The 24,397-nt window shown below is 37.8% G+C and overlaps 2 protein-coding genes across 8 annotated transcripts; one reads left to right on the forward strand and one right to left on the reverse strand.

Annotated features, from left to right (window-relative positions):
• Positions 1–4,403: 4,403 nt before the first annotated feature.
• Positions 4,404–14,802, forward strand: LOC114163772 (Pentatricopeptide repeat (PPR-like) superfamily protein). Of its 7 annotated transcripts, none has more exons than XM_085666500.1 (5): positions 4,404–4,693; positions 7,205–7,295; positions 7,387–7,484; positions 7,957–10,159; positions 10,673–14,802. In XM_085666500.1, the coding sequence occupies exon 4, from the start codon at positions 7,979–7,981 to the stop codon at positions 9,815–9,817; it is 1,839 nt and encodes a 612-aa protein (XP_085522626.1). In that variant the 5' UTR covers positions 4,404–4,693; positions 7,205–7,295; positions 7,387–7,484; positions 7,957–7,978; the 3' UTR covers positions 9,818–10,159; positions 10,673–14,802. The 7 variants fall into 7 exon arrangements, 4 of the variants coding, with proteins under 4 accessions (XP_085522626.1, XP_085522627.1, XP_085522628.1 ...); XM_085666501.1 differs by having other exon boundaries at positions 10,840–14,802; XM_085666502.1 differs by having other exon boundaries at positions 13,809–14,802.
• LOC114163773 (uncharacterized) lies at positions 12,690–14,478 on the reverse strand. The gene is made up of 2 exons (XM_028048085.2): positions 13,794–14,478; positions 12,690–13,531 (listed from the first exon to the last, which is right to left on the reverse strand). The coding sequence occupies exons 1-2, from the start codon at positions 14,476–14,478 to the stop codon at positions 12,927–12,929; spliced, it is 1,290 nt and encodes a 429-aa protein (XP_027903886.1). The 3' UTR covers positions 12,690–12,926.
• Positions 14,803–24,397: the final 9,595 nt, after the last annotated feature.

The following is a 24,397-nucleotide window of genomic DNA, read 5'->3' on the forward strand; positions in this document are numbered from 1 at the left end:
ATTCCATCGATTTTGTATCTCGTGGTAGTGCGTGTCAGTCGCTGATTGTGATGTTTTAGAGATGGGTTTCGTAAATAAATCTATATTAAGGAAAGAGTACTGATGAGGAGACCCTCAGCATTGATCAAGTTGAAGATATTTTGAATTATTTTATTCTGGGAATGCAGACTAGTAAAACATGGTTATTAAATGATGATTTTGAAACACACACAATGATGATCCATTACTCAGTTGTCGTTGTACTACTGTTGAATAGCCACGCTTTGCAGTGTAGGGGTTTTGAAATTTCCTTTTACTTGGTATTCATATCATATTGTATGATGAAGCTATGCCCAGTGAGAGTGACTGCAAAGGAATCATGGTACCCAGATTTTGAAAAATTAACATGAGATCTATGTCTATGTGTACCTCGTACCAAAATGTAGCTGTCTACGGCCTTGTCACAATCTAAGATTCCTTATCAGAAAGGGAGGACTTGTCGTTTTCTTTCGTACAGGTGCTGCGATCGTCAAGTTTTATTACTCCTTAATAGAAAATTGAAGAAAAACAATGATACTTTAATCTATTTTTTTTTTTTATTTTTAATCTACCATTTTAAATATTATTTGATCATCATATCATTAAAGGTAAGAAAAGATGATTTAATGATGATTGAAATAGTGGGTTAAAATATTATTTTTCATCCTAGAACTGTCACTGAATGACGATTTTTATGCATATTTCATATTTGACTATAAAGCATCTTACATCCCATCAAATCTTACCTCACACTCCATAAAAAAGCGAAAGGAACTACTATGTATCTTTCTTTATTGAAAATAAAGTTATTCATGTGTTATATATATATTTTCACGAATATTTCTAAAATACCAAAAAAAAATATTTTCTTAAGAAATATACGAGAATTATTCTCAAATTGGGGTAATTGAAAATGTAACAATTATATTAAAAAATAGATTTTGTTTTCTTAAGAATGACTTTTCTCACTGTTTTTATTGTATCATGGTTTATTCATATTCTTTTAACATTTAGTATAACAAAAAGAGATATATGAGTAAGTCTAAACATTTTTTTATTATGGTTATGCAATTAGAGTGAAATTATATGAAGGTTTACTAAATACAATTCACATGTTCTATGAATATAATCTATACCTAAATATAAATAAATTACTTTTACTAACTGCTCCATAACTTTTTTTTTTACATATTTTATTACTGAATTTATTTTTATTAATGTAAATTATTTATTTTTTAAATTTTACATCTATTTTTTATAATTATTTTAAGAATATATATTTTTTATAGATTTAATAACAATTTTTACTTTAATACAAATTAAAATAATTAAACTTTATTGTTGTAATCACAAGATAAAAGTGTCACATATGTGTGGCAACGCATGGCCACTGACAATAAGATGATGCATAGTTCATTATCTTCAACTTATGATATATCGATATTTTAATTTGGGTCACGTATCCGTATCCGATATTATATGTATTCAATATTTATACTTTTCTTGATACATATCAATGAATAATGAAGTATCTAATTTATAAAGGCATAGTAGACTATACGAAAATATTTGAATGATGAACAATTTTAGTAACAAAAAATTATTAGTCATTATAGTAACCAATTTATAAACTAAACATTATTGACAACTAAAATAGTTAAAAAAATTATAATTGATCCCTAACTTGATACTAAAATAGTTTTATTATAAATTAATTTCTAAATTGATCAGTAACATTAGTTAACAAGTAGACATGGCAAATAAACTCGCTTTCGTGGGTATTGTCAGAACTCATCCCACATTGACTAGGTATGGGTATGAGTATGGAGAATTCCCGACTTTTTCAATTGAGTATGAAGATGTACATATTCCCGTCATAATACCCGTTCCCGCCAAATCTCCGTCCCCATTTAAGTTATTAAAATATTTACAATTAATTAAGTAACCATATATATATATATATATATATATACATATATATGTATGTATATACTTTTTATTTTTTATTTCTTCTAATTATTTGGTTTGTCATGAAACTCATTCGCATCTTCAATATATTTTTCATCTTATCATAACCTTTATGTAATTATGTTAGAATGATGTATGTCAATTAAAAAAAATTATGTCTCACATTTAAATATTTCTATTATTTTTTAATATTTTTATTTATTATATATTTTCCTTTCACATGAGAATGTTTAATACTCTCGATTTAAAGGTTTAATAACACAAACCTTTCATTTACTAGGTAATATAAAAATATATTATTTACTTATTATTATTCATTTTTGTTTCATTTGAAGAACTCTTTTGTTTCGCTAAAACAATTTTCATTATTTGTTAACCATTATATGTTGATATTTAAAAAGTTTGCTTAAATCTCTAAAGTATTTTTTATCTTATCATATCCTTAATTATACATTTGTTTTTCTTTGTGCGATTTCTTTCACTAGTCTCTCAAATTGTTTCTAAAACACACATTTGTTAATTTTTCATATTTTTATCTGTTGTTTATTTTCATCATAGTAGAATATTATTTCAATATATTTTATCTAATTATTTCTTACTTTCTAACTCATTATCAATCATAGTGTAATTTTTTCACTATCATTGTATAAATAACTTTTATTTACTACAATATAAAAATTGAACGTAATTGTCATAAATATTTTTTTATCAACATCCAACATATATTGGACTTCAAAAGATATAATATCTATGTCAAAAATTTTATTATTTTGTTTATTATTTGTTTGCGGCATTTTGATCAATTGATGTATTATAACTTTTATTAGTTTATAAAAAAGAGATTAATTAGAATTTAAAAAATTGAAGTAAACAAACATTTAAAATGTTTTGGTTCTCATGAAATTTTATTTGGTATTCTAATCTAAAATGTAAATAATTATAATCTATTTCAAAGTATTTGATATTGATGAAACAATTCTCTTCCTAATATTGAATATTTGATAATATTACGTTTCCTTTATCGTAATTTTTTATTATTTTATAAAAATTAATTAAAATTAATATTGAAGTAATAAAAAAACAAATATGGGTACAAAGATGTGTATGAGATAGCGAAACTCGTTGCCATCCCTACTGATAAGGTTTTGACTACAAGTCATTACTTAAGAATTTTATTGTAGTGGTGTTTTAGTACAGTTAGAAATGAGTTTTAAGCCTAACTCAACCCCACAAAACTTGCTTGTAAGGTGAGGTTTGCACCTCACTTATATACTATGAAATAATCTTATCTATAATCAATGTGGGAATTTCAACACACATCCCTCATGTCAGGGTATATACATATCGTGGGTAGGTCTAAAAATGGGTGGTCCTTTAGCGGCCCAATATCAGGTGGAACAGAATGTCCAAGAAAGCTCGTTAGGATATGCTCTAACTTGACTCTGATATCATGTTAGAAGTGAGTTTTAAGCCTAATTCAATCCCACAAAATTGAGGTGCAAACCTCACTTTACAAACAGATTTTGTGGGGTTGAATTAGGCTTAAAAGTCACTTTTATTAACTACACTTAATTTGAATTCACACAAACAATTATATATTTATTATGTTTTTAATAATTATTGTCCACTTTTAAATATTCATATATAACATATCATATCTTATTATTTTTAAAATAAATATATTAATATATCAAATACGTGTCATATGCGATATACATATTATATTTATGTATCATAATTTTCTACCAATACGATGATTATTATCATAATATATACTAACGAACACACAAATATCCACATTTTTTAATTTTTATAAGATCAATAATATTTATTTTTAAAACATATATAACAAATTTTAAAATAGTCGTTAAATAAAATAACTATTAAAAAAAGGTTTTTAAAATAACGATCAAAATAAAAAGATAAAAAAAACAGTTAAAAAAAACTAATTATAAAATAATTAATTTTTAAAATAATAACCAAAGGTAAAATTAAAAAATAAAAAATAAACACAAAAAAGAATCCTTTATATATATATTTATATATATATATATATATATATATATATATATTAATAAATAACCCAGTTAAAGATCGTAAGTGAATATATAACTCTTTTGAACGATAACAATATCTGTGAATTCAAATTACGAAAATATATATATATATATATATATATATATATATATATATATATATTAATAAATAAACCAGTTAAAGATCGTAAGTGAATATATAACTTTTTTGAACGATAACAATATATGTGAATTCAAATTACGAATAGCAGTACCAATATAAATCTTATCAAGTAAGATACATATTTGTACATAATCTCTTAGCAGTAACGTCAATATTATACTCAACAAACAACGGTCACTTATGTGAATAACAATATAAATTAAATGATAATATTTGTACATAAGAGTTGCGATATAAGATGAAGGGAAAACACTCAAACCTCAACAAACAACGGTCACTCGACTAGCACTGCGAAACACTCACTCCGGCAGAGCCCACGGGGACCTCACCACAGACACCCTAACGCTCACGCTTCCTGAGCCACCGCCGTTGGTCATTCCTCACTGCTTCACTGGTGTTCGAATTCGCCGCGCGTTCATCGTCCTTGGAACTCGCATCTTTTCATAGCGTCGCAGCGTAGACTCATTATCCTCATCTCCTCGCAAATCCGGCGAGGTTGTCGTGGCCGGTACCAACTAGTTTCCCTTTCTTTCTGTTTCTTTTTTTTTTTTCTTGGGGTTTCATTCAGAAATTGGTTGGGATTTAATTGAATTTTATCATGGACTGTTGAGACCGAATTAGAGTTGCTTAAGAGTGGCTACGGCTTCGAATGTGCATTTGAGTCGCTTTGTTTGAGAAACTATATATGCATCCTTTATCATTTTGGGACTAAAATTTTATCTCTGGGGTTTAAACGCACTAGATTGAACATGAATTCAGATAGATGCAGTTTCTGAGTTTTGGTATGGGCATTCTCTGAGTTCTTTGGATTTTAGGGAATGAGATTGAGTTTATGGTGTCGCTCAATTTTCAATAATTTTTTCTTGAAGTTTCATTCAGAAACTGGTTGGGATTTAATTGAATTTTATCATGGACTGTTGAGACCGAATTGGAGTTGCTTAAGAGTGGCTACGGCTTCGAATGTGCATTTGAGTCGCTTTGTTTGAGAAACTATATATGCATCCTTTATCATTTTGGGACTAAAATTTTATCTCTGGGGTTTAAACGCACTAGATTGAACATGAATTCAGATAGATGCAGTTTCTGAGTTTTGGTATGGGCATTCTCTGAGTTCTTTGGATTTTAGGGAATGAGATTGAGTTTATGGTGTTTCTCAACTTTCAATAAAAATTTAATTAGTCCTTCTTCGAAACTTTGGTCTAATTTAGTCCCTCAATTTCAAAATTGCGTGAATTTAGTCTTTTTAACCAAATTTTCAAATGTGGGATCGTTTCTTAACTAATATCGAAGCAAAAATGTGTCGAACAGGGTAAACATCTCAAATGGTGTCATGAGATGCGTTTGGAAAGTTAAATAAACTTAACAAAATTTGTTTGAAAGGATTAAATTCACGCAGTTATGAAGTTTGGGGACTAAATTGGGTCAAAGTTTCGAAAATGGACTAATTCCAATCTTCATTTAAAGTTGAGGGATCAAAAACATATTTAATCCTTATTTTTATTACGGAGTGTATGTGTATGGTCTATTTTCAGTATAATGTTCACGTTCTGGGTTATTTGATTAAGAGTGAGTTGAAATTTTTTAGCTGAGTAAATCTATTGATATTGTCGTGGGCTCTCGAGACCTATTTTGGTTACTGATTGAGTAGGAGTTCATTGATTGTAATTGGTTTATTTTCAATGAGATTTTGGCTTGAGCTTTTTGTGCAATCCCTTTGGTATTGGAAGTTGGAATTCCTGAGTCACTTTGTTGTGGCAAGTTTGAAAAGAAAAAAACTTGTAAGAGTACTGTTGTTCTGGATTGTCTGATTGTTGTAGGAGGCATCATGGGCTTACTTTACGAATATTAGTGCTATTTTTACTGGGATGGAGAAAGTAGCTGCTACTATTAGTTTCCCTTTCTTTCTCTGTTTCTTTTTTTTTCTTGGGGTTTCATTCAGAAACTGGTTGGGATTTTAATTGAATTTTATCATGGACTGTTGAGACCGAATTGGAGTTGCTTAAGAGTGGCTACGGCTTCGAATGTGCATTTGAGTCGCTTTGTTTGAGAAACTATATATGCATCCTTTATCATTTTGGGACTAAAATTTTCTCTCTGAGGTTTAAACGCACTAGATTGAACATGAATTCAGATAGATGCAGTTTCTGAGTTTTGGTATGGGCATTCTCTGAGTTCTTTGGATTTTAGGGAATGAGATTGAGTTTATGGTGTTTCTCAACTTTCAATAAAAATTTAATTAGTCCCTCTTCGAAACTTTGGTCTAATTTAGTTTCTCAATTTCAAAATTGCGTGAATTTAGTCTTTTTAACCAAATTTTCAAATGTGGGATCGTTTCTTAACTAATATTGAAGCAAAAATGTGTCGAACAGGGTAAACATCTCAAATGGTATCATGAGATGCGTTTGGAAAGTTAAATAAACTTAATAAAGTTTGTTTGAAAAGACTAAATTCATGCAGTTCTGAAGCTTGGAGATTAAATTAGGTCAAAGTTTCGAAAAGGGACTAATTCCAATTTTCACTAAAAGTTGAGGATCAAAAACATATTTAATCCTTATTTTTATTACGGAGTGTATGTGTATGGTCTATTTTCAGTATAATGTTCACGTTCTGGGTTATTTGATTAAGAGTGAGTTGAAATTTTTTAGCTGAGTAAATCTATTGATACTGTCGTGGGCTCTCGAGACCTATTTTGGTTAGTGATTGAGTAGGAGTTCATTGATTGTAATTGGTTTATTTTCAATGAGATTTTGGCTTGAGCTTTTTGTGCAATCCCTTTGGTATTGGAAGTTGGAATTCCTGAGTCACTTTGTTGTGGCAAGTTTGAAAAGAAAAAAACTTGTAAGAATACTGTTGTTCTGGATTGTCTGATTGTTGTGGGAAGCATCATGGGCTTACTTTACGAATATTAGTGCTATTTTTACTGGAATGGAGAAAGTAGCTGCAACTATTGTTAAAGTGCGTGAAAACAACGCTGAATAATTTCAATTCAAAAGGGTGAAGGAGGGTGTTGTTGGTACAGGGGACTTTATCGGAAGTGGGAAAATGGCGGGCAGTGGAAAGGTTTCCTTCAAAGTCACACTGACCTTCGATCCAAAGCTACTCTTCAAAGTGTATGTATCTATGTCTCATTCAATTCTTAATTCTCAACATTTTCCCCAAATTTCCTGTTTCCCTAATTATGATTTTCTTTCTTTCTTTCAGGTTTAGCGTTCCTGAGGCTGCACCATTTACTACACTTCTCAAATTTGCCGCGGAAGAATTCAAAGTCCCGCCCCAGACCAGCGCTGTCATCACCAACGGTAATTAATTATCTTGTGTCAGATCGATTTTTTTTTATTAGTCAGTGATGTCGATGTTTCCAGTTTTAGGATATTTAGCGTTTCATGCGAAATGAAAATCATGCTTTGGTTGTGCAAAAGTGAAAAATTGAATACATGGCAGATTCCTTTTGATAATTGCTTTTCCTTCCTTATAGCTGTTTCAGCCTTTGGGGAATTACAAAACTTTGCCCCAGTTGGACCTGTTTTTGGGTTCAGAAAGTACTGTTTATTTTGGTTAATTATTTTTGTATGTGTTTGTGTCACATTCTATATTAGCTTTACGCTGTTGTGGGCGGCTTCAAGCTATCAAACATGCTAAATCACTTCATTCCCACGTAATAAAACTTGGCCTTTTCAATCACGTTTTTCTCCTCAACAACATGATCTCTGTCTACGCAAAATGCTCCCATTTTGACGATGCACGAACCCTTTTCGACGATATGCCTCACAGGAACGTAATTTCTTACACAACAATGGTCTCTGCACTCACCAATTCCGGGAGACCCCAAGATGCTCTCACACTCTATAACCACATGCTGGAATCTAAAACAGTGCAACCCAATCAGTTCTTGTACTCAGCGGTTCTCAAGGCATGTGGAGTCGCCGGTGATGTTGAATCGGGCAAGTTGGTTCATGGACGTGTATATCAGGCTAAGTTAGAGTATGACACTGTTCTGATGAATGCCCTCTTGGACATGTACGTCAAATGTAGAAGCTTGGGTGATGCAAAACGAGTTTTCTACGACATGCCGTGTAAAAATTCTACTTCGTGGAATACCCTCATTCTCGGGCATGCCAAGCAGGGCTTTGTGAAGGATGCGTTGGATCTGTTTGATCAAATGCCAGAACCAGACATTGTGTCTTGGAACAGCATCATTGCTGGTCTTGCAGATACTTCTAGCTTTCATGCATTACAATTCGTTTCTATGATGCACCTGAAGGGCCTTAAACTTGATGCATTCACATTTCCATGTGCCCTCAAAGCTTGTAGTCTGCTTGGCAAGTTAACTGTTGGGAGACAGATTCATTGTTGTATTATCAAGTCAGGGTTTGAGAGTAGCTATTACTGTACATCAGCATTGATTGATATGTATTCGAATTGCAAGCTATTGGATGACGCAATGAATATATTTCATAAGAACTCTCCTCTTGCTGAAAGCTTGGCAGTGTGGAATTCCATGCTTTCAGGTTTTGTTGCCAATGGAGATTGGTGGAAGGCTCTCAGTATGATTGCTCATATGCATCATTCTGGTGCACAGTTTGATCCCTATACCTTTAGTGTTGCTTTAAAGGTCTGCATCCAGTTTGAAAACTTGAGGTTGACATCTCAAGTGCATGGATTGGTCATCACTGCTGGCTATGAGTTAGACTATGTTATTGGAAGCATTTTTATTGATCTATATGTAAAACAAGGCAATATTAACAATGCATTAAGATTCTTTGAAAGGTTGCCAGATAAAGATGTTGTGGCTTGGTCTAGTTTGATTGTTGGTTGTGCTAGATTTGGTCTAGATACACTGGCTCTTTCCTTCTTCATGGATATGGTTCATTTGGATCTTGAGATTGATCATTTTGTCCTTTCAATTGTTCTAAAAGTTTCTTCAAGTTTGGCATCGCTTCCAAGTGGCAGGCAAATTCATTCTGTTTGTCTTAAGAAGGGATATGAATCAGAGCGAGTTATTACAACTGCTCTTACTGATATGTATGCAAAATGTGGTGAGATTGAGGATGCCTTAACTTTATTTAATTGTCTTTCCAATGTAGATATCTTGAGTTGGACTGGGATTATTGTGGGATGTGCACAAAATGGAAGAGCAGACAAGGCAATTAGTCTTCTGCATAAGATGATTGAATCAGGTACAAAGCCAAACGAAATCACCATTATAGGTGTTCTTTCTGCATGTAGACATGCAGGCCTAGTAGAAGAGGCATGGACTATATTTAAGTCTATTGAAACAAAGCATGGATTGACACCATGCCCTGAACATTACAATTGTATGGTTGATATATTTGCTCAAGCTGGACGGTTTAAAGAAGCAAGAAACTTGATTAATGACATGCCGTTTAAGCCTGACAAAACCATATGGTGTTCCTTGCTTGGTGCCTGTGCAACTTACAAGAATCGATATCTTGCAAATATTGTTGCTGAGCATCTTCTTGCTACCTCACCTGTAGATGCTTCTGTGTATATAATGCTATCAAATGTTTATGCATCACTTGGAATGTGGGATAATTTAAGCAGAGTACGAGAAGCTGTAAAAAAAGTAGGTATAAAAGGAGTTGGAAAAAGCTGGATCGAGATCTTGAGTTGAGAAAACCGGTTATGTGAATGACTTGGTTCAACTAATCATTCGTAATATATTTCCAGACAACTCAATGATTGTTCTAACTTAAAAAGAATGTTATGGGACTGGAGTTTGTACGGTGAAAGACAGTCTTTACGGTTTGTTGACTTCAATTAGAAGGTAAAAGCACGGAAGTGTCATTTTAAAGGACATTTGGATGGAAGATACTAGAAATACTACAACGAAGAATACAAATTAAGTATAACGTGCGCAGCAGTTCAATCCGATAAGCCTTTGCATACTTGCTATTGCCATGAGGTTTCACACATTCAATGTTTGCCTTTCCCAACAAAGGTACAAACTAAAAAGGTAAATACAAAGTGAACTTTCAATAGCATTAATACGTTATAATTTTAATTATATTTAGTTTGTATACCATATACTAATTCAATCGACCACTTGCATTTGATAATAAGCATTCATTTAAGGAACTCAAATTTGGTTAAAATTAGAGGTATCAGAGTCATCCATGACACTTGAATTGTGAGTGTGTCTGAAAATTTGTTGTAGTTCTAATAGTTAAATTAGTACCTTTTACGTAATTTTTAATTTTACATAACATTTTGTACACTGGTATTGTAATTAAGAGAAAGGATTAATAAAAAAATGGTTTGGCATGACTATTGGTTTAGGTGTACTTCTTTTTCTTTTCATTTGTCCACTTCTGAAATGAAACTCTGTCTTATATAGTAAGTTAAAAATAAGATAAATAGTAATTACAAATTTTATTATATGCATTATCTTCCAAGTAGATAGATAAAAATAAATGCGGTATGCTGTATAATAACTCCTAGATTTTAATGACAATTTTTAAGCTTTTAGGTTGTCTCTCCGAACAGTAAGTTGAAGATATATTTGGCTGGGAGTTGACTTATCTTGAATGAATCGTTCTGTAATTTGGAAATGCCACGGGGGACTAACATCATCACTTTCTCATTTTCTTTTTTTTTGTCTTTTCTCATTCTGTCCTATTGCCCGAGTGAGGACAGATTGAGACACCTCTAAGCAGCAGCAGTAATATGTTGGAGGTGGACAAGAACCTCTCAAGCTACGTCTTTCACTTTATGGATTATATGATCAGAGGGAGAGCGAATTCTAACTACCTGGTCCGAGGGAAACAAAAATAAAATGCTGCTCAATGTTTGATGTCTTGAACATCATTCATGTTTCATGTTATGTATTAGGCTTGGCTCTAATTGGAACTGTGTCATGGATCAATTTTGTTTTTCCAAGCCTCCGAGATGAGTTGACTTGATATGAGTTGCAAGTTTGAACAGAAGTTGGGGCACCTAAATTTGGAGGGCAGTGTTCTTGGGAATCCAGTCAACAACTGCAATGCAGTCCAAATCATATGAACTTGACCCATCATTACTAGTAGCTAACACTAGGGACATGGGTAGGTCCCATTAGAAGAAGAGAAGATTAAATGGTGAACCCCACCTCCTCATCATCACTCACTGTAAGCTTCCTGCATACGGCCGAGTCATTGCATGCTAGTGGCAGTGACATTGTGACATTCTTACATGGATTTTAATTTTTGAAGTCTTCTAAGGAATTTATTCTCGTGCCATGTTTATTTCTTTCTCAATCATTGCACCCACTTTTGTCTCCCGACTCTTACTTTTTTCTGACTTCCTACTACTAGCTTTTATTTTTGTTTCGATCTTAGCAAGGCATGTCAAGTTCTGATTCCTTCACTGTTTCCAATAACTGCAAAAATTACCGCGAACCTACCACGCCCAAATGCTTTCCTGCCCACACTTTTCGCGCCATATTTTGTTTGCTATCAAAAAAAGCTGAGTTGTCACTGCTCACTCTGCAATCGTCAGTAAACCAAACTCAATCAGACTTCTTTAGCTACAAGCATTACAGGGACCAGGTGGGTACATCATAACGTGGTATATGATAATTGTCAAGGCTTAGTGCGCCGTAGAAAACAGTTTTTAGTGATCTGTGTTATAATATTCACAATTATCTTGACATTGGTGGTGAGGTGATTGTTAAGACCACGCCGGGTTGCTTAGATTTGAGTAACAATGGCCAATGCGAACTTAATCATAATACAATGAGTACAAAACAGGAGTCAACTTGTCCCGGATTCGATGGAAACGCACTACACACAAATCTACATCTCTAATTAAAAAAAAAAAAACAAAACACAAATCTAGATCATACGCGTGAAGGACTTACTTGTTCTTAGCTGATGTCATGGGAGTTTCTACTCCTCTTATTTTAGAAGCGATTGGAACAAGTGCTGAAGTCTTTATGTTATATTAATTTAGAAATGCCCTTTGTCTCTGGAGTGTGTTCATTGTTGCATTGACCTGTTTTTTCCTGGTGGAGACCTGGCCTTTGACCCTGACCATTATTTTTCCGCACTGAAAGGGTTTATGAGCTTCCACTAAGTGAGATATGAGAGTAGTAGATGTAAGAAACTTTTTGAAGTAACGGGTTAGATTATAAAATGCTTTCCACTTGCTTACCTTTATGTAAAGTTCACAAAAATATATAAAGATAGACGAATGCTGAGACCGTTTATGTAAAGTGCGCAAGAATAATTCGGGACTTTCAAGCATATTGTCTATCAAGTATTCTTTTCTCTCAATTTTCAGACCGTTTGTTTTATATCGTTGGATAAATTGAGCGTTGAGGCTATAGAAGATTAGTTTTGATGGAGTCAAATTATTAAGCTGATAAATAAAGCAAACTCGATGGCGCATGTAGGATTTATAGGTTCTGTCAGTATATGCATTGAATGGATAAAGGAAAGCCACTTCTTTAACAGTCATCTGAAATATAAAAACAATAAATGAGACAAAAGTCTTACCTTAGCTAAATGTACAGACAATAAAAGCTTATCATGCGGTTAATATATAATTGTTATAGTAATATACAGTCGTTGATTAAATCTGCCATGGATGCGAGAGTCAGTGATACCAACCAACACATACAAAAATGATCTGAGACTGATCTATACTCTCCCCAAAAAGCACGAGCGAAATAATCAACTAGATGATGCTAGAACTTAAAAAGAGCTAACAAAGCAAAGGAACTGATATATGAAAGGAAGTTATCATCAAAAGCCACTATAGATTACAACAAAGCAAGGCAAAATAGCTCTTGGGTTGAACACAACCAACTCATCCAAATTGGAATAAGCCCCAACAGCCCCTGCAACCGAATCATACTCCTCCATGCCCCCTTCTGCATTCTTCTTCACCCTTCCTGCTATAACCCGACAAACCAGCATTGCTCTCTTCTCTTCACTCTCGTCCACACACGCCTTGTCGTGTGCCTTCCCACTCGTTGCCGTTGTCAAGATTCCGGTTCCTCCGGCAACCTTGAACCCGTGCTTGATTATGCTGCAAACGTTGCACTGTGGAATGGAGTTGCACAAGTTGGAGGACCCGTTTAGGCCTAGAGAACACGCGAAGGAGGTGCAGTGAAACCTGAGTAGCTCGTTGCCATCTGCTATGCAACGTGGGTGTTTCTTGGGGAGTTTCGTGGCCTTTGCTTTTATGGAGTCTCTGTACTCTTCGAATCTGGTAATGGTTTTCTGGGTGTTGTGGACCTTGAGGATGCGGTCTATTTTGCACACTGGAGATTGCTTCTTCAGCCAGCTTGAGTGGAATATTATTTCAACTATGTTCTTGCTGGTGTCTTCTGGACCCAGTTCAGAAACTGAAATTGGTACATTGGTATCATCATTAAAACCATAGATGATGAAGTGACAAACACATCAACATGTCAATTATGATGTTTATATAAAATAAGCACACATCATATCAGAGATGTATATAATGCTTACAATGTAGAAACTATACCTGTTAGCTTCTTAAAATCATATACATGTGAGACCAAACACACTGAAAACTTAAATAAAAACGAAGAGAAAAGCTTATTTTGTTCCAATTAAACTTGAAAGCATCACATGATACGATACCTGCATGTTTAACAGCCTGGTGATGCTCCAAGCTTTCAGCTTTCATGATCTCGCCACAGTCGGGGCAAGAACAAATGCTACTCCTGAGAGAAGGGTCTCTAGTGAATCCTAGAACAGGGTCTACCACCATTCTACACTCATAACAGCCGGAAAGTCTCCTGAATGGCATTCCCCTGAAAGAGCCAGCGCCAGAAGAATTGGAAGATGCTGACAATGAGGAGGAAGAAGCTGAGACGGGTCCATTGTGTTCAGTAAGAGGTGCTTTCATGGATCTGCTGGAAGCATCGTTGTTGCTGTTGCATCCATTTAGAAACAACCTTTTCTTGTGGATATCTGGGGTTGATGTGTCCGGCTTTGCCGTGATCTTGGTGTTGTTACAAAGCGAACCTGAGCACTTCATCTTCTTGCTCTTCTTGCTGTTATCTTCCGGGACTCGTTCCTCTTGCAGCTTTCTCTGTTCTTGTTTTTTCCTTTGTTGATGATCTTTTGCTTCTGGTGGTGGTTTTGCTTCCTTCTGCTGCTGCTGATGCTGATGTTGCTGGATTTGAACATTCCTACAAGCCAACAGGCCTCTTACCACCCATGAAGGTTGTTTTTCTGTTTTCTGCAGCTCTTGGTTTTGGTTTTGGTTTTGGCTGACATGTTTGGTAATGGTTGGTTTCCTTTGGGTTTTGGGTTTGCTCATTGTAGAAAAGATAGAAGTTTCTTCAGCTTAGAAATGATGGCTTTTAGAACAAGGTTGGAACTAGAAGAGGATTCTGAATTTGAGTCATTTAGGAGTTGAAAGTGTTAAGTGGCTCTCTTCCCGTGGGGGAGATATATGACTTTATGATGAGCATCTCTCACCATTGATTTTTCTAGATTGAAGAGTTCTTTTTTTATTTCTAAATAGTGGGAAAGTAAAGGGTTTATTGGCCAACGGGTCCCCCCCGCCTTTTTATGTTGTGCCCTGTCTTCTCTCTGTGCAAACATTTTGTGAATATCATAACTCACCATCTTTATTGCCTAATTTCTACACTCACTAAACTACCTGGATTTCATGCTTTATGTAAAATTGAGAGTTTAGTCTTTAATGAATACCTTAAATTGCTGCCACCAAAATTGAGTTTAATTAACCTTTATACTCTTCAGAAGCAAATGGACCACATTTCTGTTTCGGGCTATCAGCTTCCATTGTCCCTGCTGTGTAGTTATGACTTTGCTCGAGTCATGAATGCAAAGATACGAAACACAAATCATTCATCAGATGAAAATTCTAGGAAATTTACGTTTGTATTATTGGCAAATATAATGGTCCCCCCTTGAAAACTAAACCCCCCAAAAAAACTTCAAATAACATTTCAATTCTTCTGTTGTTTGGTGGAGGTACTCAGCAATCGGCTAATATAAAAAAAAAAAAAAACCATTCCATTCCATTATTTTGTCCAGCAGAACATCATGTTTCAATAGAAAGTAGATCATGTTGGTTCTAAAATTAAGATAATAATGCAATGAATCATTGAAGTTGGTGAAAAAACTAGGTTGTCTTTGCCCTCCATTGAGATCTGTCTATCACTTTCCAATTTTCTAACCTAGACATTTCTTCCATCACTCATTTGTGAGTAGGACTAACACATCGGTATTTGGAAGTTGAAACTCATGGTTTATGAGCTTTCTGAAACCCTTTCTCAACATGATTGGAATATAATTGAGTGAAGATTTTGACCTCGGAAAATGTTAGTTTAGGCTTTGAGACAGAAACCTTGGCTGAATCAATCTCCCATAACCGCTGACACAGACCATATCTCAACAGATCTACTAATAGATAACTGATTAATACCACTGAATAGGACAAAAATCATTTACGCATCACAGCTAGAAAATGCATTCAAGAGTAGCAACTGGTTCCTTCCGTACCCCCAACCCAGCACAAGTTTATGGGGAGAGAGTTGATAATTAATTAGGGTTTGTCGTTATTCTAAGCCCAAGAAGGTGGACTTTTTCGGGCTAAACGCATTGCACCATTCGCAAGGTATTCCACTAATTACCCCATAATGGCACCTCTTATATAGGGAAAAGCTGCTCTTTTGATTCCCTTTCTGCCTCAAAATCATGCAGCCCCATATGCAATGGAATAAAGTCTGTTACTTTAACCAACATAAAAATCAGTAATTTCCCCCAAAAACTTTGAAAAAATGATTCTTTTAACCCCAATTCTACCAGTCCAACTACAACTTGGACATGTATAAACATGAAACATACTAATAGTTCCTAATGTATGGCAAAAAGCGTCTTGCCACAAAAACATACATACCCATTGGTGTGTAAAGTTTATGATTGTATGGTTTGAATATGAAAATCTCATACAACGGTTCTTTATCAATAGCATCACTACTTTAATGTGAGCTTTACAAATATATATGTTTTTTTGAATTATACAGATTTTTTCTTATAGCTTTTCCAATTTAAAAAAAATCATGTTTGTAAAATTCATGTTAAAATAGTATTTTTACTACTAAGAAATTCTCAAAAGAAAAAAATTTCTACTAGAGACGTTCTTATGCTGTGAAAATTGTAAAAATTTAGCTACCAACCTTGAAATAGTTTACTATGTACTTAGATTGTGATGGTAGCATGTCAGTACATGGTTTAATTTTTGCTTCTTTTTGTAAGACATTGTGATAAGAACTTTCTCATGTGTAACTTAGGTCTTGCGTAAGAACACAAATTACAAATTACAGAGATAGTAGCAGCGAGGCACCAAGTGTGTTTTAAATTTTAAATCACCCACGTGACATGAATATGTCAGTTAAAGTATTCTAACATTTTTTAAACGGAAAACTAAAAACTGAATGGAGAAGGGCAAGACATGTTAGTACAAAAAAATGTCTAATTTAAAAAGGTATTTGGTCATCAGAGAAAGTGCTTACTCTGGAGCAGCACATCACATCCATTGATTAAAGAAATGAGAAAAGGGGAAAGAGAAATTAATGGTTGAGAAGTGTGGTGGAGTAAGAATAGTGTGACTCCTACTCCATGCCATAACTTTTCTAATGCAGAAGAAGAGAGCACGAAATTTGATGCGATGAACAGAGAAGGACAAGAAAAGGACCTTGAAAAACAGATAGATCATAAATCTGTGGAAGCAGCGATTTGATTGTTTTTGTCCTCTCCAAACACAATTGAACCACCAAATATAGCAAACTAAGTAGTAGGATATTTGATTGATGCCCACCCAGTAATTCAAAGTTCAAAAATACGATCGGATTGAATTTAACAAAGAGAGAAAAATAAAATCTAGTAAAATAGATAATTGTGGTTCAACTTGGACATGCTCACCCCCTTATCTCACGATGAAGTATATATTTACTATTGTTATACCTTATAACCTATTGATGGTGATAGTGGCGTAATAGTCATATTGTTTTGATTGTTGTTAACGTTGCTGCTAAAGGGGATTTTAGCGCAACAAATTTTGAGTTATAATGGTGCAAAAGTTTAGATTTTGAGTGAAAAAATTGGCTCCAAATCTGAGTAATGGTTGAAGCAGTAGTTGTATATCTTTTTTGAATTTCGATTCTTTCCGCTTCAAATAAAGTCGCCCTACAAAGTTGTCAGAGGAAATTGGTAAATATTTCAGTGCAGGAGTTCATGGGGGTGAAGCTCAAAAGATTCTCTTTGGTTTCCAGGACTCGAATTGCAAATCATGCAATGGTGTCAGCCTGCTTCTATTCTCACAAGTATTAATAAAAAAACCATATATTTATGTCATTTAAAATAGGCTCCATGAATAGACACAACTAGGATGTCAACACGCAACATAATTCTTTCGAGTGTAGGGTCAAACACTTACTTTCAACACTCAAATTACCTTCAAGTCTTTTTGTTTAATATTATCTTGAGTTAGCTTGTTCGATCCTTTCTTCTATTCGATGTCTTTTTCTCCTCCCGCTCGATTGATCGGGCAATCGGGGTACTTATCTAAAAGACTCTGATGCTTAAGTCAGTTCAAGTCCGATCGGTGATAGTAATAAATGCGAGTTAAAGGTCCTTACCAACTTACCTTGGGCCTCTATTTATAGTTTATGGTTTGGGTCTATGATTAGAGTTCCTTAATCATGACCCAATTGTTTTTTAAACTTGATTATTGACTTACTTTACTTTAATTAACTTTTAGCTTACTGATTTCGTTTTGGTTTGGCCGCCCGACCGGCGGGTCGTGCGGCCTGTTGACTGGCCTCATAAATAAGGGTCTCTATAGGAGTGGAGACAAAGTTCAACAGGAATTGAACGCAGGGGGTGCTTAAACCGGTTGATTGACGGGTAGCCGATTTAGCGTGTTCAGAGCTAAAACTTCATCCAGAGAATGTGGGGGGCATTTTGGTCGTGAGCTCCCTTAAAGCACTCGGGAGAGATTGTCACATCAACGTCCCACGGAAAGGTTCACTTGTAGCGGGCGGCCTGCAGCCGCTTGACTTTGGTCCGCCTGACCGATGGGCCATACAGTACACAAGCCTCCCAAGCCTTGAGCGATGTTGGAGACTAAGCGAAAAGGGTTGACCAAGCCTCGATCGGGGAACAATGGAAGGGTGGGACCCCTCGACGGTTATGTCGCTTCGTGGGTCGCGCCTATCAGATGGGAGGCGAACAGTCACAATGCCTGGGTCGTGATCTTCCTGTGATCGTATGACTCTAGGGCTGCCACGTGGCCTCTGGATTGTCTATAAATAGTGATGTGTGGTTCTCGTTATTTTCACGCTTTCTAACTTCTCTCTACTTGACGCGCCGATCGTTTCTCTATGTCTACATGTAATAATGGCTTCTTCTAGTTGGTCAAGCTCGGATGGGTCCTCTAGTCAAGGTGTCGAAGTCCCTAGGGACGGTGGGTCGGTTTCTTCTTTCCCGCTCAGCTTGTCAGAGACTAAGGGGTCGCTCGGTCGGGGGTCATCCGATTCAAGCTCTCCTATAAATAGTAATAACGAAGACGAGCTTGGGTGATCAGTCGGTCAGCTAGAGGGAGTTGATGGTTCTAGCAGCGAGGATAGGGGTCTCGTCAGCATCGACGTTGCCAATGAAGGGGATCAGCTTGACCTTCCTCCCATTTCGGGCTATGAGTGGTCACCTCACGAGCCTGGGACCTATACGACGAGGTTCTGATGGGGAATGATTTGGCATACTTGGTCGAGAAAACAGAAATTTTTGGGGACGACGTTGAGGACGGGTTCCTCCGCGTGAAGGTGTGTGCCGACAACGAGAGGGTGTGCCACGGTCGGGAAGAGGCAAAGCTAGACTTCTTCTATGTCTACGCTTTCTTCTTCTAAGACTTATATTTGACAGTGTCGTTCGCCGACTGGCAGATGGCGGTGCTTCGGGAGGTCAGAGGCGTTCCTACTTAAATTCATCTGAACGCTTGGGCGTCTATGCAGGCGTTCGATGTGCTTTGCCGGGTGGGTGGTCTCACGGCGACCATGCCCTTCTTCCTTCATTTCTACAAAACCCGCCCCACTTTAACCAAGGGGTGGGTGTCGTTCCTCGGAGCTAACAAGAGCTTGATCGACCTCTACCTCGCCTCCTACAAGGGCTTCAAAACCGGTTTTTTTAAGGTCTCAATTCCACTTCGTGGGAGGAAGTTCAGTTTTGATGAGGAGTAGGGATGGCAAAAATACTCGTGCCCGTAGATATTCACGGATAAAATCCACGACGGATAGTTACTATCTGCGGGTATTTATTACCTGCGGATAGCAGGTAGCGGGTATTTTAATATCCGGTTATAAACGAGTCGGGTACGGGTATCATACTATCCGTACCCGCGGGTACCCGTTACCCGCAAAAAATTAAAATTAAAATTTAATTTATATTTTATTAAGTTAAATTTAATTAAAATTAGAAGTAACAGTATATTTTATTATGTCAAATTTAATTATAATTATAATTATAATTTAATTTAATTTAATTTATATTTTATTTTTATAATCTTATATTAAAAAAATTATAAAATATATATTTTTTTAAATATTTGCGGGTATCGGGTATCCACGGGTACCCACGGGTTTTAAAAATATTCGCGATATTTTTTAAGAGGATACCCGGCGGGTGAACGGGCGGGTAAAGGGCGGATTTTTTTTCAGCGGGTCGGGTACGGGTATCATACTATCCGTGCCCGACCCGAACCGTTGCCATCCCTAATGAGGAGGATCGACCGAAGTTCCCTCTTTATTGGAAGCAAATGTCGTCGCCCGTTGACCCCTAGTTTGAATATTGAATGACTTCGGTCGAGCGGGCAGACCTTGGCGTCCTTAAGGGTCTTCCTGACAAGATTCCACCAAGGCCCTTAATCCAGTAGAAGTCCCAACGTGTATGTAGAAGTCCCTTAGCTTCTTATCGATGAACTGTCGGTCGTTGTCTATGATGATGGTGTGAGGTAGACCAAATCGGCATATGATATTTTTCCACACAAACGAATGGACTTGTCGAGCGGTGATGTTGGCAAGAGCCTCTGTCTCGACCCACTTGGTGAAGTAGTCAATTGCGACTAAGATGAACTTCTTCTGTGTCCAACCAACAGGGAAGGGACCTATAATGCATCCCTCACTGGGCAAACAACCAAGGAGTTGTCAAACTATGTAGCTTCGTCGGTGCCCTCTTAACATCATTTATGTGCGCATGGCAGCCTTCGCATTTACAGATCACCATTTCACAGTCTTGCTTCATAGTCGACCAGTAGTACCCCGCTCGGAGTATTCGAACTTTCATCGTTCGTTGGTCGGTATGCATGCCGTAAACCCCGTTGTGGACTTCATTCATAACATAAGAGGCCTCTTCCTCCGATAGGCATTTTAGGAGCGGGGCAGTGAACCCCCTCTTGTACAGGTCTTCTCCAATTATTACGCATCTGAGCGCGCGCCTGCGCTCGCCTGCGCTCGCCAGACTTGATTTCTTCTCCCTCGTCATTCTTCCTCAGGAGTTCTTTTATTTCATTTCTCTAGTCGATCGTCCGGTCAATAGCTGCGCATTCTCTTATCGACGATCTGACTAGAGTCTGCATGATTATTGTTTTGAGCTACCCTTTTTCATTTCCTTGTGCCAACTTCGACAGTCGATCAGCTCGGGTATTTTCCACTTGGAGGATATGGTGCAAAGTCACCCCTTCAAAGTCCTTCATGGCCTTTGTCACCCGGTGGTAGTATTGGAGCAGCAGATCGTCCTTCACTTGGTACTCCCCCCGAACTTGTTCCACCACCAACTGCGAGTCTGTGTTGCATCTCAGCTTCCTCGCTCCTAAATCCTTTGTTAGCTTTAAGCCGACGATCAGCTCTTCGTACTCCACTTGATTGTTGGATGCCTTGAATTTAAACAACAATGAATGGTCCACTAAGAAACCGTGTGGTCCTTCTATCACGATTCCTACTCCTCCATCATGTTTGTTTGACGATTCGTCAACAAAGAGAGTCAACACATGCTCCGGTCGGTTGGCTGAATCTTGTAGTTCCACGACAAAGTCTGCTAAGTGTTGACCCTTTATGGACTCGTGCTGTTCGTATTTTAGGTTGAACTCGGATAGCTCGACCGATCAGACTATCATTCTGTCGACTAAGTCAGGCTTCCTGAGGATCTTGACGATCGATGATCGGTGCAGACGATTATCTGGTGACTCTAGAAATACTGGCAGAGTCGTCGGGCGGTTGTGAAAAGTGATAGTGCTATTTTCTCCACCAATTGGTACCTCGTTTCTGAATCATGCAGAACCCGACTTATGAAGTACACCGGTCATTATTCCGGATTTTCTTGTACCAATGCTGCGATGATGGTGTCCTCCGAGACCGAGAGGTATAGTTGCAAGGGGAGCTTGTCGATCGGTCGACACATGATAGGCGGGCTGGCAATCATGGTCTTAACTTCTTGGAAGGCACTCTCACACTGATCGTCCCACTTATCGGTCGTCTATTTCTTCATTATCTTGAGGATCAGCTTAATCCTCTCTGTCAATCGTGATTGGAAACGGGCCAGAGAAGTCAACCGACCAACCAATCATTGTACCTCTTTAAGGTTCTTTGGGCTTCTCATCTCCACGATGGTCGTGCACTTATCAGGGTTGGCCTTTATTCCTCAAGCGGTCAGCATGAACCCGAGGAACTTACTGATCGGTACGTCGAAAACACACTTCTCTGGATTCAACCACATGTTGTACTTTTGCACCTGATGGAAGATCTCCCTAAGGTCGCGGGCGTACTCATCAGCCATCTGCGATTTTATCACCATGTCGTCAACGTAGACCTCCATGCATCGACCGATCTGGTTTTTGAAGATACGGTCCATAAGGCGCTGATAGGGTTTAGGGTTTTTCAGGTCGAAAGGCATTACATCGTAGCAATAGTTAGCCTTATCAGTGATGAATGTCGTTTTGGATCTGTCAAGGTCGTACATCGAGATTTGGTTGTATCATGAGTAAGCATCCAAAAAGCTTAGAAAGTTGTGCCCAGAGGCTCTGTCGACGAGTCGATCGATGCTTGGCAGCGGGTAGGCATCCTTTGGGCAGGCCTTGTTGAGATCAATGAAGTCTGTGCACATTCGCCATTTTCCGCTCGATTTCTTTACCATTACCACATTGGCTAGCCAGGTGGTGTACTTGATCTCCCGAACGAATTCAGCCTTTAGCAGTTTCTTGAATTCTTCTTCGACTGCTTGTCTTTGATCTTCGCCCGTCTTCCTTTCCTTTTGGGCGGTCGGTCGGGCTTCTTTGAAGGTGGCCAGCTTGTGAGACATGACATCAGGATGGATGTCAGGCATGTCGGTAAACGTCCAGGCGAATAGGTCCCTGTTTCAGTCAATGCCTTTGGCTAAGAGTGCCTCCTCTTTCGGAGTTAATTGTCTTCCCAGCTTGGTGACTTGTGTTGGTTGCTGACCGATCAGCAGCTCCTTGGTCTCACCTTCGGGCTGCATTCAATCCTTTGTGTTGGTTCGAGGATCGAGGTCGATCATTGCGTCCTTCGATCGATGTTGTTTCCTCGGGCGGCTGTAGGGAAAACCACCTTAAGCCCGACCGCATACACTCCCTGGCAATCTACTGGTCGGCATGCACGGTGCAGATCGTTCCCTTGTCAAATGGGAATTTCGTCGCCACGTGGAGGGTAAGACGATCGTTCCAAAGGCGTTCAGGCAAGACCTCCCTAGAAAAACATTGTAAGAGGTGTTAGCTTCGACCAAAATGTATTGAACCCTTACCTCTCGATTGTCCCGCCTTGAGCCTATTCTCGTGCGTAGGTCTAAATAACCGCGAGTGTCCACCCGCTCGCCCGAGAAGTCAACGATCTGCTCGTTGTAGGGGACGATCAGATCCTCGGACAGGTTCATTCTTTGGAACGTCTTCTAGTATAGAATGTTGACAAAGCTTCCTTGGTTCACCAGGACTTTGCCGACCCCATACTCTGCCACCTTGATGGAGATTACTATCAGATCGTCATGATCTGGGTCGGGAGCTTTGAATTCATCGTCGGTGAAGGTGATAGGCGGCATGGAACGTACTTCCTTCTCTACCAGGTGGATCGAGTTGAGCGTTCGAACATGTCTCTTTCGGGCGGATGAGCTCGATCCTCCACCGACAAATCTACCAGAAATGATGTTGATGTAGCCTCGTAATGGCTTATCCCTGCTCCTGCTTCGGCTTCTACTTCAGTGGTGCCTTCTAGATGACTCTCCTCGGTCAGTCGTCTCTCCTTGACTGAGAGCGTGCCCGAACTGGACTCCTTTTCCTTTTTGAGCTACGAGCGAGGCAATCCTGTTTGATGTACTTCCTGAACTGTCCATGCCAAATAAGCTCATCAATTTTGTCCCTAAGGGTTTGACACTCCTTAGTGGTGTGGTCGATCATCCGATGGTACTGACAATCCTTACTGTCATCGACGTCAGAGGGAGGCGGTTTCTTTCTCAGAGAGGGAAGTGTTTCAACGCTGAAAGCCTCCTATAAGATCTTCGCCTGTGGAACAATGAGCGGTGTGTAGGTGGTGAACTTGGGGCCCTTCCTTTTGACTGGTTTGACGATCGGCTTACTTGGCCGGGGGGTTCCTTTCCACCACCGCGTCTTCCTTCTCTCTCTTCTTTACACGGAAGTCTTGCATGTCTTCCATCTGTATGAACTTCGTCGCTTGCTCCCTCATCTCCTCCATCGTCTTCGATTTTTTGCGGCTTATTTTGTCCGCAAAGACGCTCAGCTGCATGCCATAAGAGAAGTGATGTCGGGCGATCTCGTTGCTAAGATCCTTGATTTTGACCAATATGCGGTTGTGCCGGTCGAGGTAACTTCTTAAGGATTCGCCATCTTCCTGGCGAATATTGACCAGGTTATCCACTGTTAGGATGGCCGATCGTAGGGGCACGAATTGCGTGTTGAACCTGGCCTTCAATGTGGCAAAGGAGTCTATGGTTTTTGGGCGGCATCTTGGAAAACCACTCGAGTGCTTCCACCGTCAGGGAAGATGAGAAAACGCGACACCAGATCAGGTCGCTTATAACGTGGAACATCATATGGTGCATGAATACTCGCAGATGATTATCGAGATTCTTCGTGCCATTGTACTTGTCAAACGTCGGCACCTTAAATCGATCGGGCAACAGGGTTTCCAAGATGA

The sequence above is a fragment of the Vigna unguiculata genome, chromosome 9, assembly GCF_037176805.1.
Source record: "Vigna unguiculata cultivar grain cowpea cultivar isolate G323 ecotype 2 chromosome 9, ASM3717680v1, whole genome shotgun sequence".
Classification (NCBI taxonomy): domain Eukaryota; kingdom Viridiplantae; phylum Streptophyta; class Magnoliopsida; order Fabales; family Fabaceae; genus Vigna; species Vigna unguiculata.

Bases quoted from the DNA above. Each gene is read 5' to 3' on its own strand.
- LOC114163772 (XM_085666500.1), top strand. From the start codon at position 7,979: ATGGTCTCTGCACTCACCAATTCCGGGAGACCCCAAGATGCTCTCACA.
- LOC114163773 (XM_028048085.2), bottom strand. From the start codon at position 14,478: ATGAGCAAACCCAAAACCCAAAGGAAACCAACCATTACCAAACATGTC. The intron at 13,532-13,793 runs GTATCGTATCAT...TACCAATTTCAG, and splicing joins CCAGGCTGTTAAACATGCAG to TTTCTGAACTGGGTCCAGAA.